Source organism: Sinocyclocheilus anshuiensis, unplaced genomic scaffold, assembly GCF_001515605.1.
Source record: "Sinocyclocheilus anshuiensis isolate Anshui unplaced genomic scaffold, SAMN03320099.WGS_v1.1 scaffold180, whole genome shotgun sequence".
Lineage (NCBI taxonomy): Eukaryota > Metazoa > Chordata > Actinopteri > Cypriniformes > Cyprinidae > Sinocyclocheilus > Sinocyclocheilus anshuiensis.
In genome coordinates this window covers 1,390,944-1,416,224 of record NW_015554093.1, presented here as the reverse complement: position 1 = coordinate 1,416,224, position 25,281 = coordinate 1,390,944, and the positions used below count along the sequence as shown (strand labels likewise).

Sequence of the window (25,281 nt, the reverse complement as noted above, 5' to 3'; positions counted from 1 at the left end):
ACTTCACTCTTTCCCTCAACAGCACAGTTGTCTGCAGATGGGAGGCAAATACCGGCAATGAGAAAACAGTCAAGAGAAGGAAAAAATCAAATGAAAAGTGATTTATATCAAACTGGATTTAAGCTGCTCTGTATACTCACCCTTCTCGGCAGATGCCAGACGCACCTCATAGCACCGCTTCCCATCTATTTCAGTCTTGAACAGACGGGTGTTGTAGGCACTCAGGTTCTACAAGGATGATTATTATTGGTAAACTAGTAGATTTGTGCAGAAATAGCTGCGGTCAGTAAAGGATACAACAAGATCATGGGTTCGATTTCCAGGGAACGCAAGAACTGATTAAATGTGTACCTTGAATGCAATGCAAGTCTCTTTGGATAAAAGTGTCTACCAAAATGCACAAATGTAAACGAATGAATAAGCTACAATATTGTTCAACTGGTTAAAATTAGTTAATGCATTAGCTAACATGAACAATAATGTTATAATACTTTTACAGTATTTATTAACCTATACTAATGTTCATTTATTAACACATAATTCATATTTGTTCATAGTACTCATGTTCATTTATACGACCTGAAATGTTAAAACACATATTAGTATATTTAGAAATTAACCTAGATTAATAAATGCTCTTGATGTATTCTTTATTGTTAGCTCAGAACATCTAATGGATTCATTAATGCTAACAAAATGAACGTTATTGTAAATTGTTATTGACATTTCTTCCAAATTAAGAATTCATTTTATGCACTTGGCAGATGCTTTTATTTAAAAGGTATTCAATGTTTGACATTTTCCCAATATGTGTGTTCCCAGGGATCAAAATACATGATAAAATAAAGTAAAAAAATATATAAAATAGTATATATATATATATATATCAAATTCTGTCAATGATAACAAAAGCAGGAATTTAATAAAAATATTTACATATATTTATATAAAAAAAATTATATATCTTACTTCTTAAATGTATATATATTACTATGTAACTTTATGTTAATACTTCATATAACTTAATTTATGTGGTAATAATAGGGGTGTAACAACATGCTCACGTCACAATTGTTTCAATACACGAGACTGATTTCACGACACAATACTCTCACTTTGAACAAAGCCAAAATAGAGCTAAAGTCATGCTAAGTCATTTCATTTACTACTTCTAACATATGGCAAACAGTTCAAACATACTGTTCACTAAAACTCTTAATTTGACATTAGATCAGGGAGAATTTGAATCGGCTTGGATTTAGTTGTTCTCCCCCATGAAGAGGCCAATGATGACACCAGAACAAAAATATTCATCATTCTGTTTAGCTAAAAATACAGTACCATGTAAGACACATATGGTTGAACATTAAAAAATATCTAAATATTGTATTTTATTTTTTATTTATTAATAATAATTAATAAACATGGAAGCTCAAATGTGTGACCTCCTGGGATGACCATATTTGATGCTAAATTAAATAATTTTCATTTTAACTTTGGGTGAACTATACATAATGCATAATGAAGCATTTTTGTATTGCGTTATATTGTGACATGACACCCCTAGTTAATATTGAAAAAAAATTTATAACATTCTATATGTGCGGATTCCGCTGTGCCAAACCCTGATGGGAGCAGCAAAAGCAGAGAGAGAGATAATATTGTATTTGTGTCATTAATTCCACACAGTTTTCATATTACTTCAATGAACTAGCCGGATCTCTCACATGTGCACTATACCTTGGAGTCCAGAAATTTCTGGGCAAACTCTGCGTCTTCTAAGCAGCAGTTCCCTGAGAAGTACGCCGAGATCCCCTAGGAAAAAGGCATTATTAGGTAAAACACCAAACCAAGTCAGATTGTATGATATCTTACATTTATTTTACCTTCTCACCCAGACCGAGCTGTTTCTGCTTGTCTTCTAGGGAGTAGAGGAGCTCACAGCAGTAGCCCCACAGTGTCTCCATGTCGCCAGGGCTCTGTTTAAAGGCCAGACTCTCCCACACCAGAGCCTTGAACTTCTCCTGCATATTAAAATAGGCAGAATTATCAAACACTACAACTTATATTATTACATAAAATTCTGATAGAGCACAAATGGGGCATATTAAGTAGGGTATTTGACCTTTGGTAGGTTGGGGATGAATTTGGTGTCCCCAAATGACTTGTAGTTCCCCATGTTTGCATAAAGTCCAGCAGCATATACGAGGAAGGCCTGGAAACAGACAGAATGCTGTTACGAAAAATGAACACAGAACACATGTTAGCTAACTTTGGTGTTCGTAACAGGTTGTTTCACCTGATACTCCTCTGCGCTCAGTCCAGCTGCAGTCGCCACTGCCTCCAGCTGCTGTGGTGCCTGTGCGCAGAACATTTTTTGCAACAGTACGTAGATGTTGGCAGACTCAGGAGAGGTCTGGATCAGCACGATCAGTCCACCGTACCAGGACGCCCGAGAGAGGTAGTGTGCATACATTTGCTCTTTGGGAGACAACAGCCTGCAAGCCTCCCTGCAGTCCAGAGCAGAGATCCCGATGTCATTTGGGAGGTAATACTGAGAGTCCACCATTTCAGTCTTTAGGCAGCTTGAAAATTCACAAAAACATCAGTCACTGATTAAATACCTTACTATGCAAAAGCACAAAATCACCTGGTTATTATTTGGGGATTCACATCACAGCTTCACATCTGAACTTCTCTCTACGCACACACAGCTAATACAATCCAATAGTTATACAGTAAGATGTAAAAATGCAAACACACAAAGTCAGAAGTTTGGATTTTGGCTGAAAGGTCAATCAGCACTGACAAAGAGAGTTTCTCTTTCACTTCTGGCCCTGGGACTTTACTGATCAGCTAATACTGTTAGCACACTTGATAGAGCAGGAAATCAGACAATGAAAAAAGATGCGATAATTCACTATATAATTATCTTATCATCTATAATAGCCAACGTACGGTTTCTCTTTAAGCAATATCCAAGAGATTAACAACAACACGTAACACAACTTCTACATGAATTGTGCGTTCAGGTTCACTCCTGTCAAAAAAATGAGCACCAGCGTCCGAATCTACTTCCGCTACTCATTCAATTGAATGCCCCGCCCCTCAGCCAATCAGATGACGGAAAAGATAATTGACATGCGTGAGAACCAATAGAAACAGCGGGTGAAAAGGTTTCGCGTCGTAGGGATTGCAAAAGAAATAATCGTTTTGTCAAAAGCAGTTTTAGGAGGGATTTTTTTATGGGTGTGTGTGTGTGTGTGTGTGTGTGTGTGTGTGTGTGTGTGTGTGTGTGTGTATTAATGTTGTGACTGATATAATTAATGGCATACATGTGAATGTACTGCATGTGTGTTTACCTCAAAACAGCTCCTGGTGTCACAAAAGTTGTGAAATCTGTGTTCTTATTGCCATATATAGGTTCTTCAAACTATGAAACCACATGAAACAAGAAATAAGGAGGGTATTTTAAGAAAGGAAGAATAAAGCGAGATATAAAGAAAAAGAAGACAGATATATGAGAGGATAGTAGTAAAAGGCACACAGAGAAAAAAAAAATAGATAAAAGAGAAAAAGACAGAGATGAAGAGAAAAAAAAAGACAATAAAATTACATAAAGAATATTGAGAACAAAGGTGTATGACTCATTCGAGCTTTGAAATTCCTCATTGATTAAGAACATCAGTGCTCTGTACTCACTTTTATAGGGACGGCCACCATGTATGACAAACTCCCCAGCTTTGTCTCGATAAAAGCCTTTTGAAAGATCAGAATAAGACAAGGAAAATCAGTTTCTTGTGTTCAAAGGATGGGAAAAAACTTAAATGTGCATCTTTAAAACTAACCTCAAAGGCCTCATGAAGTTTTTTCTGCAGCATCAGGGCAATTTGTCGGTCTGAAATGTTGATGAGTACAAATGTTATACTGAAATAGAGTTTAATTGCTTAACTCAAAATTGTTTATCTAACCACATAAAATATGTAATAAAAAAAATCTAAATTGATTAATTAAAAGCATGTAAAATAGAAGCTAATAATGGTCTCAGACATTTGAATCCCACTTTATTTCCAAAGATTCATGCAAAATTCACTGCAAATCAGTTCAACAGAGATTCAATTCAGCCACAGCCATAAAGGCTCTCAAGACATAAAGGGCACCCTCTTGTGGCAGCAATATGAGGTCAAGTGAAATCAAAAGCCAAGTAATATTGATTGGACTAAAAGTGAATAAAACTCACTGGTCAGATCCAGCCAAACATGTACTGATCCTCCTTCAACCACATCTCTGGAGACTCTGGGCTGCAGTGTGTGTGTGTGTGTAAAAATATTAACATATATGTTTAATATAAAAAAAGAAAGCATCGATATAGATGATTTCTGGCATTAGTGGACTGGAAGCTTAGCTAATGTTGTTGAAATGAACGTGTATTGTTTATCAGTTAAATACTTAAGTGGAATTCGTTTCCCAGCACTCTAAACTTTCTGTCAACAGGAAATTGTCTATCTGCGACCACCCAGGATCATTTATCTGTTGTGCTGTGGTGGTTTTCTGACAGTCACACTGGCAGATGAGAATAGTTGGCCATGCATACATTTAGGTGTGAAATAATGAAGTGAAACAGCCCAGCCCAAAGAGATTAAATAAACTAGAATAAAGGTTAAATCAATTTAAAAAAACAAATCAATCAGTCAGTCAATTTATCTTTTAAACCTTGAAAACTACTTCACTACATTGAGGTAAGTAACTTAATTAATGATAAATAAGTAGTAAATACTTCAAGAAATTCCATTTCTGGAATTCAATTTCTGTTCACTATTCTAATAGTATTTTATCAAAAAAACTGAGCATAACCCCCGAACATTAAAATCAGCTCAGTGTTTATTCCAGTCGTGGGAGACTGGCACACAGCTGAAGGGTGGGAATGGTAATCACTGTGGAGTCAGGGCGAGAAGGGTCTGGCTGCAGCTTGGCGCTTGCACTCTCAGAAGTGACGTCGCTAGCGGAAGTGCAAGTGTCTGAGAGTGCAAGCCTGAGAATGCACGTCTGAGAGTGCAAGCGCCAGCTGTAGCCAGACCCTTTTGGTCAGGGCATCAAGATGATCCAAGTGGCGCCAGATGAGAAGATAGTAACCTCTTGTTCGGATGTCTGAATGGGTCAAGCACCTTCTGATGAACCGTCATTGGCTGCATTATATTGGCCTCTGCTTTTCTCTTTTCTTTGTTGGCTGATAGGCATAATGCCAAATGCACAACTTTTAATCAAATGTAATATAGTATGTATAATAAATTAAAGAAAATAATATATTTTTCTGTTTATTGAGATAACGTAGATGTCCCTTAAGTAAAAGGTGAGTAAAAGGTGGTGGTGTTGTGTAAAAAAACATATAAAACAAAAATACTTGGTTAGCATAATTTACATGCATATATATTTAATAAGTAGTCTGACCAGCATGCTTTATCTCAGCTAACAAAGATGTGGTTTAGAGCAAGCCAATCACAGAAAGCAAATGTCAATAAATCACATACATGCAACAGGTCACTGGGATGGCACAATTGCCTGTATGTTCATTCTCCTTACTAGAGGAGAAGGAGAATGGAACAATTCATTTTGCACAAATTATTCCTTTTAGTTTTTTACATTAGACTGGAATTTCTTTACAGATGACCGTGATTCCACCTTGGTTCTATGCCACCCAATATTTGCTTTGACCAAAAATGGATCCGTGTATCTGCATTTCAGAGATAAAGTGAAGTGGGACCGACATGAAAATGAAGATCTCCTCTGCAGTGATACCACCTATGTAATGTATCCTTACAGATATGTTTGGGCATTGAACAATGGACTACTATTACAAACCCAGGCTCAAACATGCTTTTCAGCGATCCATGTGGAGAATGGGTAATTTTAAGGTAATGTTTCAAGCATTTCGAGGCATCAGATTTGTTCGTTTTTACATTGTACTACAATGTGTCATATTTGTTGTATTGATGGTAGTTAGATATGTTTTGAAGAATGTTAAGAGATTATTTCAAGTTTTTTTCTTCTTATTTCAATCTTTCAATATCTAATATGATCTCTACATTTATTTTTGTGCTTTGTTTGAATTACTGGATTGTGTAATTGTGTTAAAGTCTGTAGCCGAGTCTGTATTTGTATGATAGTGACAATAATCTTTATCTTAGTTAACTCAAGTTCAAGTTAACAAGGCATAAGAAAATATGATATTTTTTTATATTGCTGTAAATTAATGTAGAATGTACAATCTTTTTTAAAACTGGTAGTAGTTTTCCTGGAATCATAAGTGGCAGTTATGATTCAAAACCCAATATTTATTTACAAGATCTGAATTCTTAGAAAAGTAAAAGACCATCTTGTTTTGACAGAGGCAAACCTATTGGTGATTAATGGCCAACTGTCACATGGAACACGAGGGGAGGGTCTAAAGGCCCCTACAGAGAAAGTGGTTATAAACATGAACATGCCCAGAGATTACAGCCAGTTATCTGTGAGTATGTCAGTTGCTCATTTTTTGAACATGACCACGATGCCTGACATGAGCACATGATCGCTTTAAGTCATCTTACATTTTAAAATGACTTTAAAGCATTTGGAAACGGTTAGGGATCAACTGAGTAAAGAGTGCCATGGAAAAGCTAGAAGAAAGCAAATATTAATTGAGCAGAAGGAAAGGAGGTGAGTACAAAAACTAAACCTAGTCAATGACAGTCACATGCAGATACAAAGGTTTTTGTGCAAAACAAATATTGAATGTAGACAAACTATGCATTCAGAGTCTATCAATGTTTGAAATATCATTTATTGATCCCAAGCTGCATTTACAATTCATTTTTAATGATTTTTAAATAGTGCCAATGAATTCATGAGAACTATTCTGAGGATTTGGGACAAAACAAACATACTAAAACAAATTATATTTCATTTTTAACAAATTTTAATTAGAAGAAAAACATAAAATGCTGAAATTGGGAAGGAAATGGGTATTTTAAAATAATTAAATGTAGTTATTGTCATTCTGGTGGCATGCAAAATCATTGCTATAATGTCTTTTACATAGTGTGTTTGCAAATTACTAAAATATTCAGATAATTCCCAAACAGCAAATCGGCCATTTGCAAAAAGGCACTATGAAACGGTTATAAAGAAATTTTGACAATTATTTGCATACCACCAGATAGTCCATAACTTTATTTAATTCACCAAAAACTAAAGCTAGTCAATGGGAAATGCAAATATTTTTGTACAAAACAAATATTGTGAGTAGACCCTTTATACATCCTGAGTCTGCTATGTGGAAAGATATAGCAAATAACTGAATGAATAAGACATTGTTTGAAATATCATTCATTGCTTATTACACTGAAGCTGAATTAACAATGAATGATTTTTGCGAATAGTGCCAGTACATTCTTCAGAACTAACCTGTGAAACTGGGACCAAATGCACATATTAAAACTATTTCAATTTTGTTTTTAACTAATTTTTCTGATTTTAATCGGTAGACAACAATTGTTAAAAAGGAAGGGAAACAAGCATTATAAGTCAAATATATAGAAATCCCTCTGTTAGTGTGCCTTTTTCATAGTGGCTTTTTGCAAATGTGTAAAATATTCAGCTAATACTCAAACAACAAACCAGCAATTTGCAAAAAGGCATGCAAAAGTAATGATACAGAGGAATTTTGACAATTATTTGCATGCCACCAGTCCATAAATATATTTACCTAAAAGTGCGTATTTACCTAAAAGTCCCTTCCATTTTAAGCAAATTTGTTACTCTTGTTAAAAATAAATAAAGTATAAAATAATGGATTTATGTTGCAAAAATCAACAATTGGCAAAATTTCAAAGTGAGTGCAAAAAGCATGTAAATGCACGTGGGAATGCATTCTCAGAAGACATGACATTATATCAGAAACTGCAGGCACCTACGCTTGGTACACTCTAAAAAATGTTGGGTTGTTTCAACCCAATTTTGGGTCAAATATGGACTAACCCAACTGTTGGGTTAAATTTTGGTTACATTTTTTAATTAACTTTTTAACCCAACAGTTTGGTTAGTCCATATTTGACCCAAAATTGGGTTGAAACAACCCAGCATTTTTTAGAGTGTAGTGATAAGACAAAATGACGCAGTCATGACGTCTCTTTTTCCATCAGTACTGGTGCTGCCCTCTGTCTTCAGGGTACATGGTGGCTTTAGAATGTTCCGTTCTCTGATGCTAATAGAGAGTCAGGACAATGGCAGCATGTTCATACAACCAAAACAATGTCATTTAAAATGTTTGCATGCTTATGGTAAAACTAAACCTAGTCCATGAAACATTTAAATGCAAATGCTTTTGAACAAAATGAATATTGCATGTAAATGTACTATCCATTCTGAGTCTGTCATTCTGAAAGATGTAGCAAAGAACTAATGCAGCAAAACAACTTCATTTAAATTGCTTATGTTTTGTGGTTATTCAAATTCTCAAACTTTAAATACAGGGTCTGCACAGAATGGAGAAAAGCGCATTCTCGTTTGGCGGCACGGAGCAGGAGGAGGAAGGAGAGTCAACTGTTCAAGGAGTTAACTGCTCTTCTGCCTCTGGACCCGAGTATGGATGGCCAGCTCGACAAAGCGTCAGTCATACATCTCACAATCGCTTAATTGCACCTGAGGGATCTTATGAACACCATAGACTCCTATGCACTGTCCATGATGACACAGTCCTCTCCTCCTTCACCAGGTAGAAAGAAAAGGGGTTGAAAGAAAGCAAGTTTTCTAAAGGTCGTTGTGATTGTAGGAGTATCGTCTAAATGTCATGAGAGGGAGTTGCTAGATTCTGCCCTCGGAGGGTTTGTGGTTTTGTTGTCTTTGAATGGCAAGGTCATCTTCACCACTAAGGGCGTAACTGCACACACTGGAATTAACCAGGTGATGACACTAAAACGAAATGAATTGCCTGTACTTGGAATCACTTTACTGGCACCTTTAGGAAATCTCGTATGTTTCACTTCCAGATGGATTTGATCGGGAGGAGTTTGTTTGAGTTCTTGCATCCATGTGATCAGATGGAGGTCAAAGACATTCTCACGAGACTGATCGGTGAGCACCTCTTGCTAAAAAGATCAGTTCGACCCTAAGTTTCCATGCTCGTCCAGGCTGGTTTATGATCTGATTGGCTTCTAATATTTCAGGAAACCGAGAACAGCAAGATTGTGAAGTGATCCTCAGAATAAAAAGTGTGATGAACCAGAAGCTGACTCCTTGGAAAGTAAGAATGCATTTGTGCCTTCCCATTGTTTCCAAAAGACCACACAATCGTCATTGTTTTCACATCTTTGACTGTCTGAAGATTATTCAGTGTACTGGAAAGAAAAAGTCATCTTCCACACCTGGATCCAGTTGTCTAGTTCTTCAGTGCAGGGTTTTGCCCATGCAGGAGATCACTGAACTGAATGCAGCGCTGAATATAAGTACGTTTATGAGCGTACACAGCCCAGACATGAAATTCACCTACTGCCACTCAAGGTATGAGCTTATATATATGCTGCTTACAAGGGCAAAAACCTAAATGCTTTCACCCTCTCTGGGCCGTCTTTACATTTGAAGCTCTTTTTTGGCTCAGGGTTGTGAAGTTGACCGGCTTTTGTGACACAGAGCTGTTGGGCCAGTCCATGTACCAGTACTATCATCCATCAGACAGCCAGCAAATCCGCAAGGCACACGTTTACTGTAAGAGGAATATCTTGTCATCTGTTTTCCACTTTGTATGCTTAATTTGACTGATTTTATTATGCCTTGTGTTAAATAAAAAAAATAAATAAAAAAACATCCATGTCATTCCAAACCCATATGACTTTGTTATTTCTAAGATACTGCAAGTCTTAAGTCAAACTATTTTATTTTATTTTTTGTAAACTTTTGTTTTCTATGGGAGAAAGAACATCATAGAGGTTTGAAATGGCATGAGAATGAGTAAATAACAGAATCTCTTTAATAGTGTTCAAATATCTGTCTGGAACAGTGCTTTCCAAGGGTCAGGTGTCGACAGGTAAATATCGGCTGCTGCACGGACATGGTGGCTATGTGTGGGCAGAGACAGACGCATCATTGGTGTGCAACAGTCGTACTGGTGTACCAGAGAGTGTCGTCTGCATCAATTACATTCTTAGGTTAGAATATTGGCACTAGCAATGCCAAGGTCATAGGTTCAATTCCCTGGAAGTTTTATTATTTATTTTTTTTTTTTTTATTTAATTTAAAATTTTCACTTTGTACCTTTGTAGTGGAGTGGAGCAGCCCGATTTGACATATTTGCTGAAGCAGACAGAACAACTTCTGAAACCATGTGAATCCCAGCCTGCCCCTTTTCCACTGACTGCAGCCCAGCAAGACAATAGCAGCCTGAAAACCAAATCAAATGAGCACAATAGTCCTACAACAAGTCCTACAAGGTAAAATTAACATGTGAAAATATCACAGGAAATGATATTTCAAATATTAAAAACTAAGTTTATCATGATAATGAATTCTGTTTTTGCTCAGAGGGTGACATACAGGAAGTTCAGGACTGTACAGAGATCACACATAACTCAGAAGAGTGCTGCAATTTCAATTGTGTGAGTACCCTTTCGAAATTTACTGTGGTATCAGATGTTAATGCCATAGTACTTTGATATATACCATGGGACTGAATTATTACTGTACTCATAGACCAAACATATTTACACTACACTTCAAAAATGTGGGGTCGTAAGATGTTGCAAAAAGGCTTTTTTTATTTGATCAAAAATACAGCAATATTGTAAAATATTAGCATTTAAAATAACTTTTCTTTTTGAATATATTTTATATAATTTTATACATAAAATGTCATTTATTCATTTGATGTTGAGCAGCCATTACTTCAGTCTTTAGTGTCACATTATCCTTCAGAAATCATTCTAATATGCTGATTTAGTGCTCAAGAAACATTTATTATTATCAATTTTTAAAACAGTCGGTCAGTAACACTTACTGGCCCCAAATTTGTGAATTTTAGTATACATGGTTATGAACAACCTTCCTGTGTGCTGTGCTTTACTGTAGGATCTGTGCGAGTTAGACTTGGACAGTCTGGCTCCATACATTCCAATGCACGGAGAGGACTTCCTGCTAACTCCCATTTTAGGGGAGACAGACGACAGCACCGAACTAAACATGTGTGGACCATCATTCAATAGTCCACATCAAAAACTGGATCCTCAGTTGCAAAATTCAGAGGGAACAGTCTTTCTGCCTGAAAGGGGCCTTACACATACCCAACAAAGTGTCAGTCATTATTTTCTAACAAACAGGTGTGTCTAATAAGAAAGGTCATTTCATATTGTACACTAATGCTTCTTTATGCATTTTGCAAACCACTAATAAACACTACTACATTTATTTTGTTACAAGATCAGCGATACTAACCTGATATCAACACAGCATTGGAATGAGAGACAAAATCTTGTGAACAGAATTTCGAAGGTACTGTGCTTATGTGCATACAAATGTAACCTTTATATTACTGTTTCTTCTAGTCCTCCGATGTACAGCCTGTTGATTCTGCTTAGACTTCATGGAACTATTCCCAAAAATGTACAAAATAACCGGCAATACGGTGTCAAAAATATCTAAAAGAGAAATATTTTGAATATTTTGAGTTTAAACAGCCCTGAAAATACATTCAAACAAAGTTGTCATTAAGTAACTGGACTCGTTTCTTCTTCCAGGTTTATAATTATAATTATAAACAGCATAATTATCAGTTCTTCTCTGCTGAAAGTGAGACAGTTCACAGGAGCGAGGATGCGCTGAAAGTTCTACAACATCCCAACAGCTGGATCTTCGGTAAGAAATCGGTCCCAGATTTCATCAAAAAAATATTTTCTTAATTTACATGACACATTTTACATTTTTGGCATTTCCACTAGATGGATCATCACCAAGGCCATATGGCGGAGACCCAGATACACTTGGAATAAAGTTCAAATCACTTCCAGAGAATCCTAAGCGTCATCCTCAGAACAGAAGACACCGTGCTGATGTAAAAGCACTCCCAGCACCTTTGACTCTGCCTGTGTTGAGCGGGTGGGAGTGTGAGGTCAATGCACCTCTTGACCCCACATCATATTTGCTCCAAGGGACAGAAATTATAGCTGTTCTGGACCAAGTGGCCTCAAGAGTGCCGTGGTGCTGATACAAAACAAAACACTAACAATGTGCATTTGAATACAATGTATCACTTACATACACTCGGTCATTAATGCATCTTTATAACAACAACACCTGCAAGCATTGCTTTAGAGTACATTACTAAAACCTGTGGGACTGTTGTGAAGTCTGTTTTTATTCATCTAATATTGGGCTTTGCATTCAAACCTCTCCTTTCTGAGGTTACAGTGTTAAGGCCTGTTCACACCAAGGGCAATATCTATAGTCATAATTATTCTATGAGAAGATGGATGTTCATAGCACAACTGTAACGATACCATTGGAAACAGTACCATTGGAATCACTTTCAGAAGTTTTTTTTTCCAACTGATAAACAATAAAAATCAGAAGTCCGTAAAAAGCTTGAGCGTTTAAAGCGGCTGAGAACAAAACTGTGCACACGCTTACAATAAACAGAATATTATTGTCTTCTGGTGTGAATGCTAATATTATAGTTATAATTCTTGGTGTGAACAGGTCTTTAGTAGTAATTATGGTGTTGCATCTTGTATACCATTGCTGTTGTATTTCAACATATTCTAGAAACTTTTATGAATTAAGGATTTATTGTTTGCACTCTCACAAATGTCTCAATTCACAATTTTTCATGTCTTTATGTTGTGCATTTTGTTTTTTTAATAATAATATGACCATCAGAGTGTGTTTGGCACTCTTAATTGTTCCCTTCATATCTTGTTTCCATTTTATCAAATGGTATATTATCAATATACCTACTAATAGTGCATAGTAGTTTCATGCTAATTTAATAAAGTTTTGCACATTAAGAAATAAATTGTGTTCTTGCAAAATGTCATCTGAATGGTGTGCACTCATGCGATTAAAAGACTGTACTCGCAGTTTTCCACAATTTTAATTATACATGGTGCAGGTCACACCCCCTCAAATGAAATGACCGCCGTCTAAAACTCACTAGTATCAGAGTAAATTGCATAAAACTCAGAGGAGATTCTGATCCACATTAGATGGCGATGCAGTTGTGATACTGGAACTTAAGTTACTGGTAAGCGAAAAACAGTGGAGCAAACGCCAGCTAAAGAACTCCTGAATGTACCTAATGTCTAATGCATCTTTTAAGCATATTCCTATTGTCATGTGTAATCAGTACTAACATCTACAAAACAAACCCAAATGCTTGTAATACATCAAAAATATTAGATCAGTTTCATCGCAAGTTTTTAATGAGAAAAAAAACAAACCCAAAGAATACAGTGTTCTACAGAAAATTCTATGAATTAAGAAATCAAATCAAGGGGTGTGAATTTACACACAAAACAGGGTTTGTATATACACATCACTGGTTGCGCCTATTCATTTTTAAAAGATGGCTAAAATGAGTAGATTTTGTGTGAAAGACCAGTTGTTTGGTTCAAGTATCCAGATTTATTTTGTAATGGTATTCCTGTGAAAAGAAGATAAGAAAACAATTAACAAATAGAACGTAGATCGAGCATAATAGCTGAAATGGAAATCCTGAATAAATACTAACGCATTCATGCTCTTCCCACTGCCACTCAGCACAATGTAAGGAGTTTTCTGGGACTTCTGCTTTTCCTGCAGAAGAGCAACGGTGCCCAGAGGAGTGTCACTGCTGCTCATCTTCTTCAGCAGCTGCAGGAAAACAAACATGCGAGAAGTCAGATGACTTCTACGACCCTAACAGAATCATGAATTATGATTTTAATATGTCAGTTAATGGTGCTTCATGTTTAATATGCTTGGCGATCTAAAAAAAAAAAAACATACCGCTTCTTCCTCAAGCTTTTTCATCCTCCGCTCGGTCTTCATCTTGCCAGAGCCCTTCCCATGGAAACGATGGGACAGCTGTCTGAAAGCCTGGAGGACGACAAATGAGGCTGAGCACTCATATAGACATTTTAGGAGGAGGAAGTAGTGATTTATCTAATGATGTGACGTGCACGGACCTCTTTAGGGGTGAGCTTGCGACCAGACTCATCAACGTACTCAATCTTGATTTCTGGCTTGTAGTTATCCTTTTCTTTGAAATCCTGAGTGAAGCCTCTGTATTCCTCCCTCCTGCTGTACTTGTCATCAATATTCCTGCAGTGGAAAGAAAAGGAAATGGGAACATCTCAGCTTTTTTCAAATAAGAAACAACCACTGGAGAAAGTTTTGCAACATCTACTTACATCTTGTCTTCGATGCAGTAGTTATCATTTGGTAGAGCTCCTTTTGGGGCTTTGACACGAGCCACCTTCAGCATCTGTGTGTCCAGCAGTCCTGAAAGAGTTAAGTGAATGTTTTTTTAATAAATTAGACACTGTTACCCATTCTATTCAGTTCAAAATCAGATTTGATTGATATCTCACCTTTGTTTTTGCAAAGAAGTAGAGCGGCAGCGAGACCAGAGTTCACAATGGGCTCTTCATCCAGAATAGTAGTGGAGGTCGTTGAGAACTATAACAGAAAACAGAAAAATCATGTTGAAGTGAAGGTTTCCCAGTCCAACTGAATTACTGTCAGTGAGGTGAGCAGAAGACTCACATCTGCCTGGGTTTTCTCTTCATCCAGGTTGACGGTGCTCCAGCCCACGTTGTCATCCATATCAGAGTCTGACTGTCCGCCTCCTTCTTTCTCATCATCCTTTTCAAAGTCCTGTATGACCCAAACAAACAGACACATTTAATATCCGCAAGTTAAACTATATATCTTAAGTGTAGTGCAGGTGCGAGACCAGAGTTCACAATGGGCTCTTCATCCAGAATAGTAGTGGAGGCCGTTGAGAACTAGAACAGAACAGGGTCGGGATGCTGCATACCATAATATCCTCTTGGTCCTCTCGGTTTCCTGACAGCCCGTAGGTGGGGATGTCTCCAAGAGTGCGACAAAATTCAGAGGTTGCATTAAAGACAATGTTGTTCTTTTTGTCTGGGTTGTTGTCATCATCTTCCGTCTTCACCAATTGATTCATGTGCTCAGCCACCTGAAAAACACCAAATGCAAGGAAAGATACAGAAGAAACAGTTGAATAAACATTATTTAAACATTATTATTTGTAATTATTAAAAGGGGTCATATGATGCGATTTCAATTTTTGAATTGAAGTCCAGCCCGGGGTCGTCACATGTGGTTGCCGCAAGCCCGCCGGCCGCTCCTTCGTCGAGCCCGCTGCCGCTCACTCTAGGCCGTCGCCGCATGACGTGGTTTCATTGTGAAAGCGAAACTACTTTGTTTGGCCTTCCAAAAGATTAATTTATTAAAACACATTTTTTACTCTGAACAATGATGGAGCTATACTTGACCCATCTTCTGGGGTGTCTTCTTAGCAGCATATAAAACAAAAACAGCTCCGGTTTGAAGTATTCCAGCTGATGTAGCCTATTGTCATGTAGCAGATTAATCTTTTCCAATAAGTTTAAATTGATTTTTACCTTTTATGGGCATGTTTTACCTTTATAAAGCCATTTTTTCAAAAAATGTGCATCACCTTTTGAGTCTTTTTTTTCTCTTTCATTTAATAAGCCAATAAGACATTTGGGCTGTTACCAAGCAAATGGAGTCAGTATTGACTAAATTCATCTTTGCAATGCAGAGGAAACAGAAGTTGCATCTGAATGGCATTTAGATGCTTTCACACACTGTTTAATGCAGCTCAGAGAGACACGCAATGCTTTAACCTGCAGTTACAAATGCATAAATAATGTTTTGATATTTTAAATATAAAACGTTGACAACTGATGTTTGAAATTAATTAAAAAATTAAAAGATACTTTAAATGTGAAATTAAAACCGCCAGCAAGTGGCAGCAAGTCACTGTTAAGAAGTGATTCATTACGATTGAACCGAATCATTTAAAGGTTGATTCATTCAGGAACAAAACAGTGTCATGTTGCTCAGAGACGCAAATTGGAATTATATTTGTTTGCAAAATAGAACAAAAACGGTCAATATTGTGCCTAAAAAAAGTGTCTTTAAAATTTAAAGATACTTTAAATGTGAAATTAAAACCGCCAGCAGGTGGCAGCAAGTCACTGTTAATAAGTCATTCATTACGATTGAACCGAATCATTTAAAGGTTGATTCATTCAGGAACTAAACACCATGTTGCTCAGAGACGCAAAACAGTGCTGTGGCTGTGTTTGGATTTATTTTTGTTGGCGAAATTGAGCAAAAACAGGCAATATGGTGTCTAAAATGTAAGTCTATTAATTAACCTCGTTTATTGAACTGTTGTAAAAATAATGTGTAATCATGCTGATTTTTGGAGAAAAAAACGGCACTCTTCGTGTGATATTGATTAACTATATGAAATTATGTAAATATATACATTTTCTGTCCCCATATCTTGAATTTTGTGATCATTCTAAATGATTATTAATAGACTGAATCATGCAGTGAAAGAATGCACTCTCTATGTGCACGTGCACTAATCTAACCTAATAGAATAAATAATATGCTGTAATAGGATTAGTCCAACGAATCGTTCGGTTTGTAATGCGTACTGAACAGAAAGCCTCGTACCGAACGGTTCAATACGAATACATGTATCGTTTCACCCCTAGTATATATATATATATTTCTGAAGAAGCGCTTCAGGAATTGAAAGTCCTGACCTTTTCTCCTGAGTCTTTGAGCATCTGTTTTTGTCTGAGTTTCCTCTGTTTCTCAAGCTGTTTCTGGAGCTCCTGCTCAGCTTCATCCTCTTCTAATGCAGTAGGCTCTGGAGGGGTGAAGTCCTCTGAGATAGACAAGGAGAAAGAGTGTGGGTGCAGAGAATAGTGATGCAATTCATTTGAATTTCAAAGGAAGAGCAGATGCCATTAGAAAAAGAAAAAACAGGTTTTAACTTTAGACATGAAAATGTTCTCTCTTACCATCATCACTAATGTCCATGTCGGCCATTCTAATGTCATCTGACTGCTGGAGGACATCACTGGCCTTGCTGCTGGTTTCCATAGCAACACCTCCATGCTCCACCCCCTCCTTCTCATCTGCTTGCTTTCTACCTCGGCCTCGAGACCTAAGTGCCAGAACCAGTTTTGGGTTGAAATAACTGTGGTGTCACAGGAGTATTAAACAGCAAATGAGTGAAGACTTTACCTGGAACCGAAATCTGAGCTTCGCGTGTCATCAACCAAGAGGTCATCAACCTGGAGTATTTTCTCTTTCTTTCTGATTTTCTTGACTTTGCATTTGGTCTTCTTAAAGCCCACCTGATGTCACACGTGGCAAAAAAATGAACGTCAGTCAAGAATGAAATGAAATTCAAAACCCAGTGCACTTAAACAGATTGTTCTCACCATCTCCTGTGGCGTGTAGTATTCACTGGCAAGGGTGAGAACAGGCATGTCCAGAGACTGGGCCTGATTGCGTAGGTTCTCTCTGATGGCCTGCAGCTCCCGCTCTCTCTCACCCCCCACAAAACCTCCAGCACTGAGCCTGAAACTCTTCTTCTTCTCCCCCTCGATCTCCTCATCGTACTTTGACAGCACAGCCTTTGGCTTGAACTGGAAAGAATTCAAAGAAAACATATCAATGCTACATTTAATGAAGAGGAAATCACATAGTAGACTAATCTTAATTGATTATTGACAAGTATCAGTGGTATTTTTGGCCATGTGAGACTTTAAATAGGTTTTAATGCATTTGGAGAATTTGGAATTTCAGATGCAGTCTTACAACGACCATGTCATCCACACTCTCCTCTTCTTCATAAGGTTTGTAATCTGGCTTCTTCTTCTTTAGCTCCACATTTTTCTCTGCTTTCTCTTTGTCCACCAGACCCACATTCACCAGCACGTCCTCCTCCTCCTCCAGAACGCCTGTGAAAATCACCCACACAGGGAAACTTTGAGTGTGCCCACGAGAGTGTGTGTAGGTGGTGTCAGTGATTTAGCGGATGCTTTTTCATCTAAAGCAACAGTACATTTATCCACATTCAGCATGATCATGTTAGCTCACCTTTGTCTTCTATAGTCAAGATAACTGTTTCCCCCTCTCTGAAAGACTCCATCTTGTGTTGAACCTTGAGCCCTTTGAGATCACGTGAGCTATATGCGTCCTGGTCAGTAAAAACAGATTAATCAAATAAACATATAAACAGATATTCAATACTATGATAATAGGTAATACATTACAAAGAAATCTAAAAAAAGAAACCTTTCTACCAACAACTGTTACATGATGAAAGCTATTTTTAATCAGTTTTTCTTTTGATTAAAGCAGTGCTTCTCAACTAAGGGGCCAAGGCCCAATACAGGGTCTCAGTCAACTTTGAAGGGGGCCTAAAGATGACTTTAAATAAGACTAAATAACAATTAAAATGAGTTAAACCAGCTTAAAACTGAGATATTTCTTATTTTAATTCACCCCCTCAACAACTGTCATTTCTAACAAGTGGAAATATATGAGAACGTATAATTTTAAAAGTGTGATCGCTAGACATGGAAAATTCATGTACATTAATAAAATCTTAATTTTTATAATGCATAAAATTTTGTAAGCATGCCAACCTCTAAAATATGTTATTGGTTAGAAATTGCTATTTGCGAGTAAACAAAAAAATTCATTTATTAAAATGTATGGAACTTAAATTTAATTATCTATAACTATTTGTTATTATGTATAATTTTTAGATATTTTAATATAATTATCTTATTATTTTAATATATTGCCACACCTTGTGTAAATAAAAAATATCTGAAAATGAGTAACTTTGGCATTACAGCAGAAGTACCAGAGATATTTTAGGGGGGCACTGTATATTGTCTGGACAATCAAGAATTGTGACTGGGGAACAGCAAGACAGCATCAATAAGATCACACACACCCTCCTTTCCTGTGCAAACTCCTGCTCGACCAGATTGCTCACACCAAACTCTTCATCCATCTCCTCTAGGAGCTTGGCCTGTTGAGAAAGGAATTGCACAGAAAACAAAATAAAAAGACTAATAAAGGCCAAGCCAAACATAAAGCTAGTCATTTGGTTGTCTCTACAACTGTCTATTCCTATATCCTCACCCTCTTCTCTGCCATCTCCTTCTCCTTGGCAAGTTTGCGACTCCTCTCCACCCAGGCAGCTGTGTCGTCCAGCCATGGTTCTTCATCTCCAAGCACCTTCACCTTCCTGAAAACACAAAAAAGGTAGATAGGCTGACATTAGTAAAATTTTGTTTGACTAACATATAATTACAATAGTAGACGTTTTGTGATCTTTTGCAGGTGGCAAAAATTGCCTACCCCAGTTTCTGATTGAGCAGACGCTTCTCTTTGAGAGCAGCCAGTTTCTCTCTCATCTCAGCTTGTTGTCTGATGTGGACAGGATTGATGGCCTCGGCCAGGAGGGGCTCCTCCTTAGTTCCAGCCTCTGAGGGACCATCAAATAATAACAGATTTAGAAAAAAGCTTAAAGTAAGATGTTACATTTAAAGTAATTAAACGTGCACACTCACATTAAAAAGTATGTGGTCAGTATATTTTGAAGTCTCTTATGCTCACCAAGGCTGCATTTATTTGATCAAATATAGTAAATATAGTACAATAAAGCAAATATATAGTAAAAACAGTAATATTGTGAACTATTCCAAAAATAACTGTCTTCGGTTACACTTTATTTTAAGGTGTCTTTGTTACAGTGCAATTATACATTTAAGTACTGAGTAATATTAATTAATTACACGTACTTACTATATGGTTAGGGTTTGGCCTAGGGTTACTTGCATGTAATTATGCATAATTAATTGTTATTATAATAGTAAGTACATGTCACGTGTGTAACAAGGACACCTTAACATAAAGTGTTACCCTGTCTTCTATTTGAATATACTTTAAAATGTAATTTATTCCTGTGACGGCAAAGCTGAAATTTCAGCAGCCATTACTCAAGCCTTAAGTGTCTCACGGTCCTTCAGAAATCATTCTAATATGCTGATTTTGTGTTCAGGAAACATGTCTTGTTATTATCAATATTGAAAACAGATGTGCTGCTTAATTTTTTTCCTTCTTTCTTTCATTTTTGGAAAATGTGATACATTTTTTTCAGGATTTACTGCCTTAACCGTCACTTTTTAATTACAATTGTCATAATTGAATGTACCCTTGCTGAATAAAAGCATTATATATATATATATATAGTTTTTTTGTTTTTTTTTACTGACTTCAAACTTTTGAATGGTAAATAGCACTTTGATGTAACATGACCATCAAATTCTTACCTTTCTTGTTTACATTCAGATCAAGGGGTTTCAAACCTAGTTTGGCCCTCAGTTTACTGCAAAACAAAAAGCAATAGCATTTAGCAAAATATATTATACTTATATTTAAATTTATTACATTTTACATCCCATTACAAATAACAGTATGCTATAAAACATACTTGGTCTCTTCGATGCTGAGTGAAGCATCACCACTGGCAGATTTGGGACCTGGCTCTGCAAAATAAGATGTTGACACACATGAGCACCATCCAACTCAAAGACTTCTATCAAAGCCATAGAGATTACTTCAAGTGGGACAATGAGACGTATGGCTGGCTACCATGGTGAACATTAGTCCGAAATGAGAATAAGATAAAGGCTGTGTCTCAAAACTCAATCAGCTGCCTACCTAGACAGGTTAAGACATGCAGTCACAGTTCCTTACATAATTTGCTGCAGTAATAGTTTCCATCAAAGTATCGTATGTTGTAGTATTCTGGGATCTCCTTCAGGGAGTTTAACACACTTTCATAATATGTCTGCCATTTCAAAGTATATGTTGATAACAGTGGTGCAGAACAGCAAGTCAACACAGTTCTAGTAACTCCTGAAGTTTGTGGACAGGATGACTGACCGCTGTTGTCCTCGAAAGCAGGATCAGGCTTCTCCTTCTTGACTCGCGGCTCCGCATTGCTCCTCTCTGCTTTACCGCTCCTGTCTTTCTCTGCTCCCCGGCTGCCCCTCTCTCTGGAGCGGGATCTCTTTCTCTTCTCTCGCTCGCGGTCCTTCTCCTTGTCTCGATCCTTGTGACGGTGTTTCTTGTGCTCACGGTGCCGGTCCTCTGGATCCCGGTCTTTCTCCTTCTCTTTGTGTTTCTTTGATGAACCCATATCGGGTCTGTTTGCGGACTAAATGTGCTATATGTGTCTTAGTGCTACCTAACGCACTTCAGTGGACTATAACACGGAGAACCGGTAAATATTTACGTAATATCAACAGTACAAAGACATCATAAGCTAACTTATATTATGCGCGTTGTTAGTAAAGCATTATATTGTAATTATTTGGGCAGATAAAATGTAAATACTAACAAAACACGACTAGTACTACTGCAACAACACAATCGTTTGATGAACGCAGTGCGCACTGACAACTTCCGGGTTAAATAGACAAAGACAAAACGGGAGCGCCACCTACTGGTTTGGAGGGCGTTAATCTCTAAGAAAGACAGCTATCCTCATTTATAAAGCTCATTGATACTGTATGAGAATAATATTGTAAGAAACGTTTTTTTTTTTTATAACACCATGTTGTTAAAAGTATTATTTAACAAAATAAATAACTGGCTTTTATGTTCCATGTTGTTAAAGGGTTAGTTCACCCAAAAATGAAAATTAGCCTGTGTTTTACTCACCCTCAAAGCATCCTAGGTGTATGTGACTTTCTTCTTTCAGACGAATCCAATCGGAGATATATTAAAAATTGTCCTGGCCCCTCCAAGCCTTTCAATGGGGGTAAGCGGGTGTTGGTTGTCAACAGTTCAGAAGACGTGAAATAAAGTGCGCGCATCCATAATAAAACGTCCCTCACACTGCTCTGGGGGGTGAATAAAGGCCTCCTGTAGCAAATCCATGCGTTTTCGTAAGAAAAATATCCATATTTCAAAGGTAATAAATACTTTTCTCTCACTTCCGCCATCTGTCATACGCGGATGACGTAGGACGTCGGCGTTGTGTGATTAGTGACGAACGTGGAGAGAGAACAAAACAAAACGCCGTTCATGAATTAGAAGCACAAAACGAGAATTTTGTAAAGAAAAATGTCGGAGGATTTCGATATAAGCCAAGAGGAGACTGGTTTTCCTTTGCTCCTGAATTTCTTAGAGGCGCGTGCGTGCACGACGCATACGTCTTACGTCATCCACCTGAACGTCTTCCACGTTTGGCAGTCAGCGGAAGTGAGAGAAAAGTGTTTATTACGTTTGAAATATGGATATTTCAAATATGGAATATGGCTTTAATTTCAAAATCTGATTTTCCATAACATAATTAAGAAAATACAAGCTTCATTTGGCATGATTACTGACATAAATTTGGAGAACGAAAGTGAAGTGAAAATAAAAGTCAAAATATTTCCACTATTAATAGTAAACATAGACTGACAGAGATGCAAGTGAAAACAGAGATTAAAATAAGTGAAACAATGAAACTCTGAGTTCATAAACTGGTGTTAACATTAAATCTCATGAAACAGATTAATGCACAAACATTTAAATAATAAGTTATTTAATTCAGTTGTATAAGTGATCAAATTAATCATACATTGTTCATTACTGTCATTCATTATTTTCCATTATTATGTTTTGTTGTTGTAATTCAGATTAAGCCACCAACAACACCAGGCTATAATTATGCCCACAAGGCCAAAATCAGATGACAATGTCTATGGGGTTTTGCGGCATCCAGATCATTTTGCTGAGAAGCACTTGTACACCACGATCTCCAAAATGGAATCCAGATACTCTTGAATCATTTTTTGTCCAGCCGTTTTCACATCAGCAATTCTTACGCTAACGAGAGAAAATGACACATGTGACAATGACACAGAGCAGAAAAAGCATGTACCATTCCAAGTGTAAAAATATTGTGTGCAATAACAGGAAGTTCTACAAACTCTCTCAGACGCTTCAGGTAGAATAGTAAAGCTTTTGTTTTTTGAACCAGGAGCTTATTAATACAACGCTGAATTATGTTGACGACAATTTTTTGATTCACTCCATTATGAGATAACTCCTGGTATTTGGGCCACAAACTTTTAAATCCCTTACAACAACAACAACATCACGAGACTCTACAATTGTCCACTAGATATTCTTTCACATGCTTATTCCCATAGAACCAGAACCATTATACCAAGAACCCTATCAAGTCAACCATGTTGCATGCTATTTTTAGCTTGTCTACTGTCTTGCCATCCCAATTTGATCTCCTTTTAATAACCACTGCACACATAACCCTGAGCACAGTCCAACATCACAGAAAAATGAAGGCCTTTTATGCAAATTAACATGCCCAACTGGCAAAATACCTTGTGGTAAAAATGAAAATAACTTCAGTCCGGGTCCCCGTGGCATCATTTACCTTACTTTGAGTTCATGAACAAGTGTACACTAGCACTCCTGAGGAGTTACCTGTAGCTTCTTCCTCAGGGTTAACATTTCTTTTGGGGTGCGTTTATGGACTAGGAGAACATTATGATATGCACACGACTTCTCCCGCAGGTCCTCTGGAAGGTCAAAGGTAAGAAAACCGGGATGATGAGTGGGGTACACCCCGAGCCTGTGAAGGCACATTCCTAAGTAAACATCGTCAATAGGAAACAAGCTGACCCAACGAGAGACCTCCCGCAGACGTAAGGCCAAAGCACCAGTGTAAACCACCCCTCCACCTCCTGCGTAGGCCGGATACGTTCCTTTATAGAAGCTTTCGGGTATGTAATATTTAGTATCAGGTTGCCGATTGGGCCAAGCATTGGCAATAACATCCCCCACAACAAAATTGTCCCGTTCTTTCGTTTTATTTCCATGTGCCTTTTGTACTCCAACATGGTTTATGTAGTCCAGCAGAGCCTTAGTCCTAACAAACACATCATCATCTCCCTTGAAAATGAAGTGGACATGAGAACAGTGCTTTGAAAGCCAGTCCCAGAAAAGGACATCCTTTAGGGTGAGGTTGAAGAAAGTGTCTTTGAAGTCCCACAGAAGGATGTCCCTATGGGTGCTGCTCTCCAACTTCAATAAGGAGCTTAGGTCTGGATGAGGCCCTGTCTCTGTGTCCTGCCTTGCAAGCAAGAAGACGGTGCGTACGAACCAGCTTCTGCCTCCACCGTCCCCTCGGATTCGACCGCTCCTTCCCCATGTCTCTCGGATGGCCTGCCTGTTCTCAAAGTTGCCGACTTGCGACTTGATTGCCATCAGAAGGAACGGTGTTTTAGAATCCTGCCCGGCACACAGGTTGGGTTGGTCCATGAGGATAGCGTAATGCCTGCAGTGCATGGACAGGACAAAATCCTTCATTTGATCAGGAAGGGTGCTAAAGTCAGGCAGGTGATACGCCCAAGCCTCATCTTGTTCACAGGCACTAGTTTTTCCCGTCTTTTGCAGATGTATCACATCAAGGCTTGGACCTTTGGACCTTGTGCCATTAACTCTCAATATGGGGTTGTGCTCTCTGTCCCAAATGTGCTGCAGGCGGTTCCATAGTGCCCCGTCCTCTAGTCTGAGATTCCAGAAGGGCCGAACTGGATGGGACGCAAGAGCTCCCGAGTTTGCAGAGGCTCCGGTGGCAATGAAATGGAGGGGCAGCTGTGGTAAAGGAGGGGAGTAGGAGACGGCTACAAAAATGGTCACCATGATGTACACCAACAGGTGACTTACCATCACACAAGGCAAGAGACACAGACATAGGATCTTTCCACTGCATCTGGAGCGTGCCATGGACTGGAAGAAAATTGAGAGGAACAATACATTATGAGTCAGTGTAAATTTCTGTGAATTACAGCAGAGTTCAGTGAGTGGTGAGAAATCTCAGAAAGGCCAAGTTGTTTTTATTAGAGGGAAATACTAGGGCTTCTGCCACTAGGAGGAAGTCTCTGAAGAATTGTGTCTCCATGGTTTTGCCTCATGAGACTTGTTATGTGCACCTGACTGGGCAACGTCCACAGCATCCTACCGCCCATGATATTTACATCATGTATTTTAGGATCACAACATTTACTCTGCATATGGAAACGCCTTGCATACAGCACTGTTTCATTTATTTTCCATCGGGCAAACGAAGCACACTAATCTGGGATGAAAAAAAAA

The 25,281-nt window shown here is 37.8% G+C and overlaps 3 protein-coding genes, 1 long non-coding RNA gene and 1 pseudogene across 8 annotated transcripts in view; 1 reads left to right on the top strand and 4 right to left on the bottom strand.

Moving 5' to 3' along the window:
* The window catches only part of LOC107669347 (dipeptidyl peptidase 3-like), a 9,110-nt gene extending 6,035 nt beyond the window's left edge, over positions 1 to 3,075 (bottom strand). Inside the window, exons 1-7 of one of the 5 annotated variants that reach the window (XM_016461523.1) lie at positions 2,651 to 3,075; positions 2,300 to 2,510; positions 2,126 to 2,215; positions 1,887 to 2,024; positions 1,741 to 1,815; positions 141 to 228; positions 3 to 31 (exon numbers count right to left, since the gene is read on the bottom strand). In XM_016461523.1, coding sequence (XP_016317009.1) covers positions 3 to 31; positions 141 to 228; positions 1,741 to 1,815; positions 1,887 to 2,024; positions 2,126 to 2,215; positions 2,300 to 2,476 — 597 coding nt within the window. In that variant the 5' untranslated portion in view covers positions 2,477 to 2,510; positions 2,651 to 3,075. Of the gene's footprint in view, positions 1 to 2; positions 32 to 140; positions 229 to 1,740; positions 1,816 to 1,886; positions 2,025 to 2,125; positions 2,216 to 2,299; positions 2,599 to 2,650 lie in introns of all 5 variants that reach the window. The other 4 variants (XM_016461518.1, XM_016461521.1, XM_016461522.1 and 1 more) reach the window with 4 other exon arrangements.
* Positions 3,076 to 3,362: 287 nt separating this feature from the next.
* Positions 3,363 to 4,305, bottom strand: LOC107669319 (uncharacterized). The gene is made up of 4 exons (XR_001631975.1): positions 4,241 to 4,305; positions 3,849 to 3,898; positions 3,703 to 3,759; positions 3,363 to 3,433 (listed from the first exon to the last, which is right to left on the bottom strand). It is a non-coding gene; the product is annotated as an uncharacterized LOC107669319 (long non-coding RNA).
* Positions 4,306 to 6,494: 2,189 nt separating this feature from the next.
* LOC107669318 (hypoxia-inducible factor 1-alpha-like) lies at positions 6,495 to 12,933 on the top strand (annotated as a pseudogene).
* Positions 12,934 to 13,420: 487 nt separating this feature from the next.
* LOC107669313 (U4/U6.U5 tri-snRNP-associated protein 1-like) lies at positions 13,421 to 21,579 on the bottom strand. The gene is made up of 20 exons (XM_016461480.1): positions 21,052 to 21,579; positions 20,597 to 20,651; positions 20,436 to 20,491; positions 19,462 to 19,588; positions 19,243 to 19,348; positions 19,052 to 19,129; positions 18,184 to 18,283; positions 17,902 to 18,044; positions 17,523 to 17,729; positions 17,323 to 17,435; positions 17,097 to 17,242; positions 16,836 to 16,960; positions 15,041 to 15,205; positions 14,767 to 14,877; positions 14,592 to 14,679; positions 14,412 to 14,502; positions 14,187 to 14,322; positions 14,008 to 14,097; positions 13,751 to 13,872; positions 13,421 to 13,663 (listed from the first exon to the last, which is right to left on the bottom strand). The coding sequence occupies exons 1-20, from the start codon at positions 21,305 to 21,307 to the stop codon at positions 13,645 to 13,647; spliced, it is 2,334 nt and encodes a 777-aa protein (XP_016316966.1). The 5' UTR covers positions 21,308 to 21,579; the 3' UTR covers positions 13,421 to 13,644.
* A 2,007-nt stretch (positions 21,580 to 23,586) lies between these two features.
* LOC107669315 (N-acetyllactosaminide beta-1,3-N-acetylglucosaminyltransferase 2-like) lies at positions 23,587 to 24,912 on the bottom strand. Its single transcript, XM_016461487.1, has one exon. It carries the CDS (start codon positions 24,910 to 24,912, stop codon positions 23,587 to 23,589), a length of 1,326 nt encoding a protein of 441 aa, XP_016316973.1.
* Between the last annotated feature and the right edge of the window lie 369 nt (positions 24,913 to 25,281).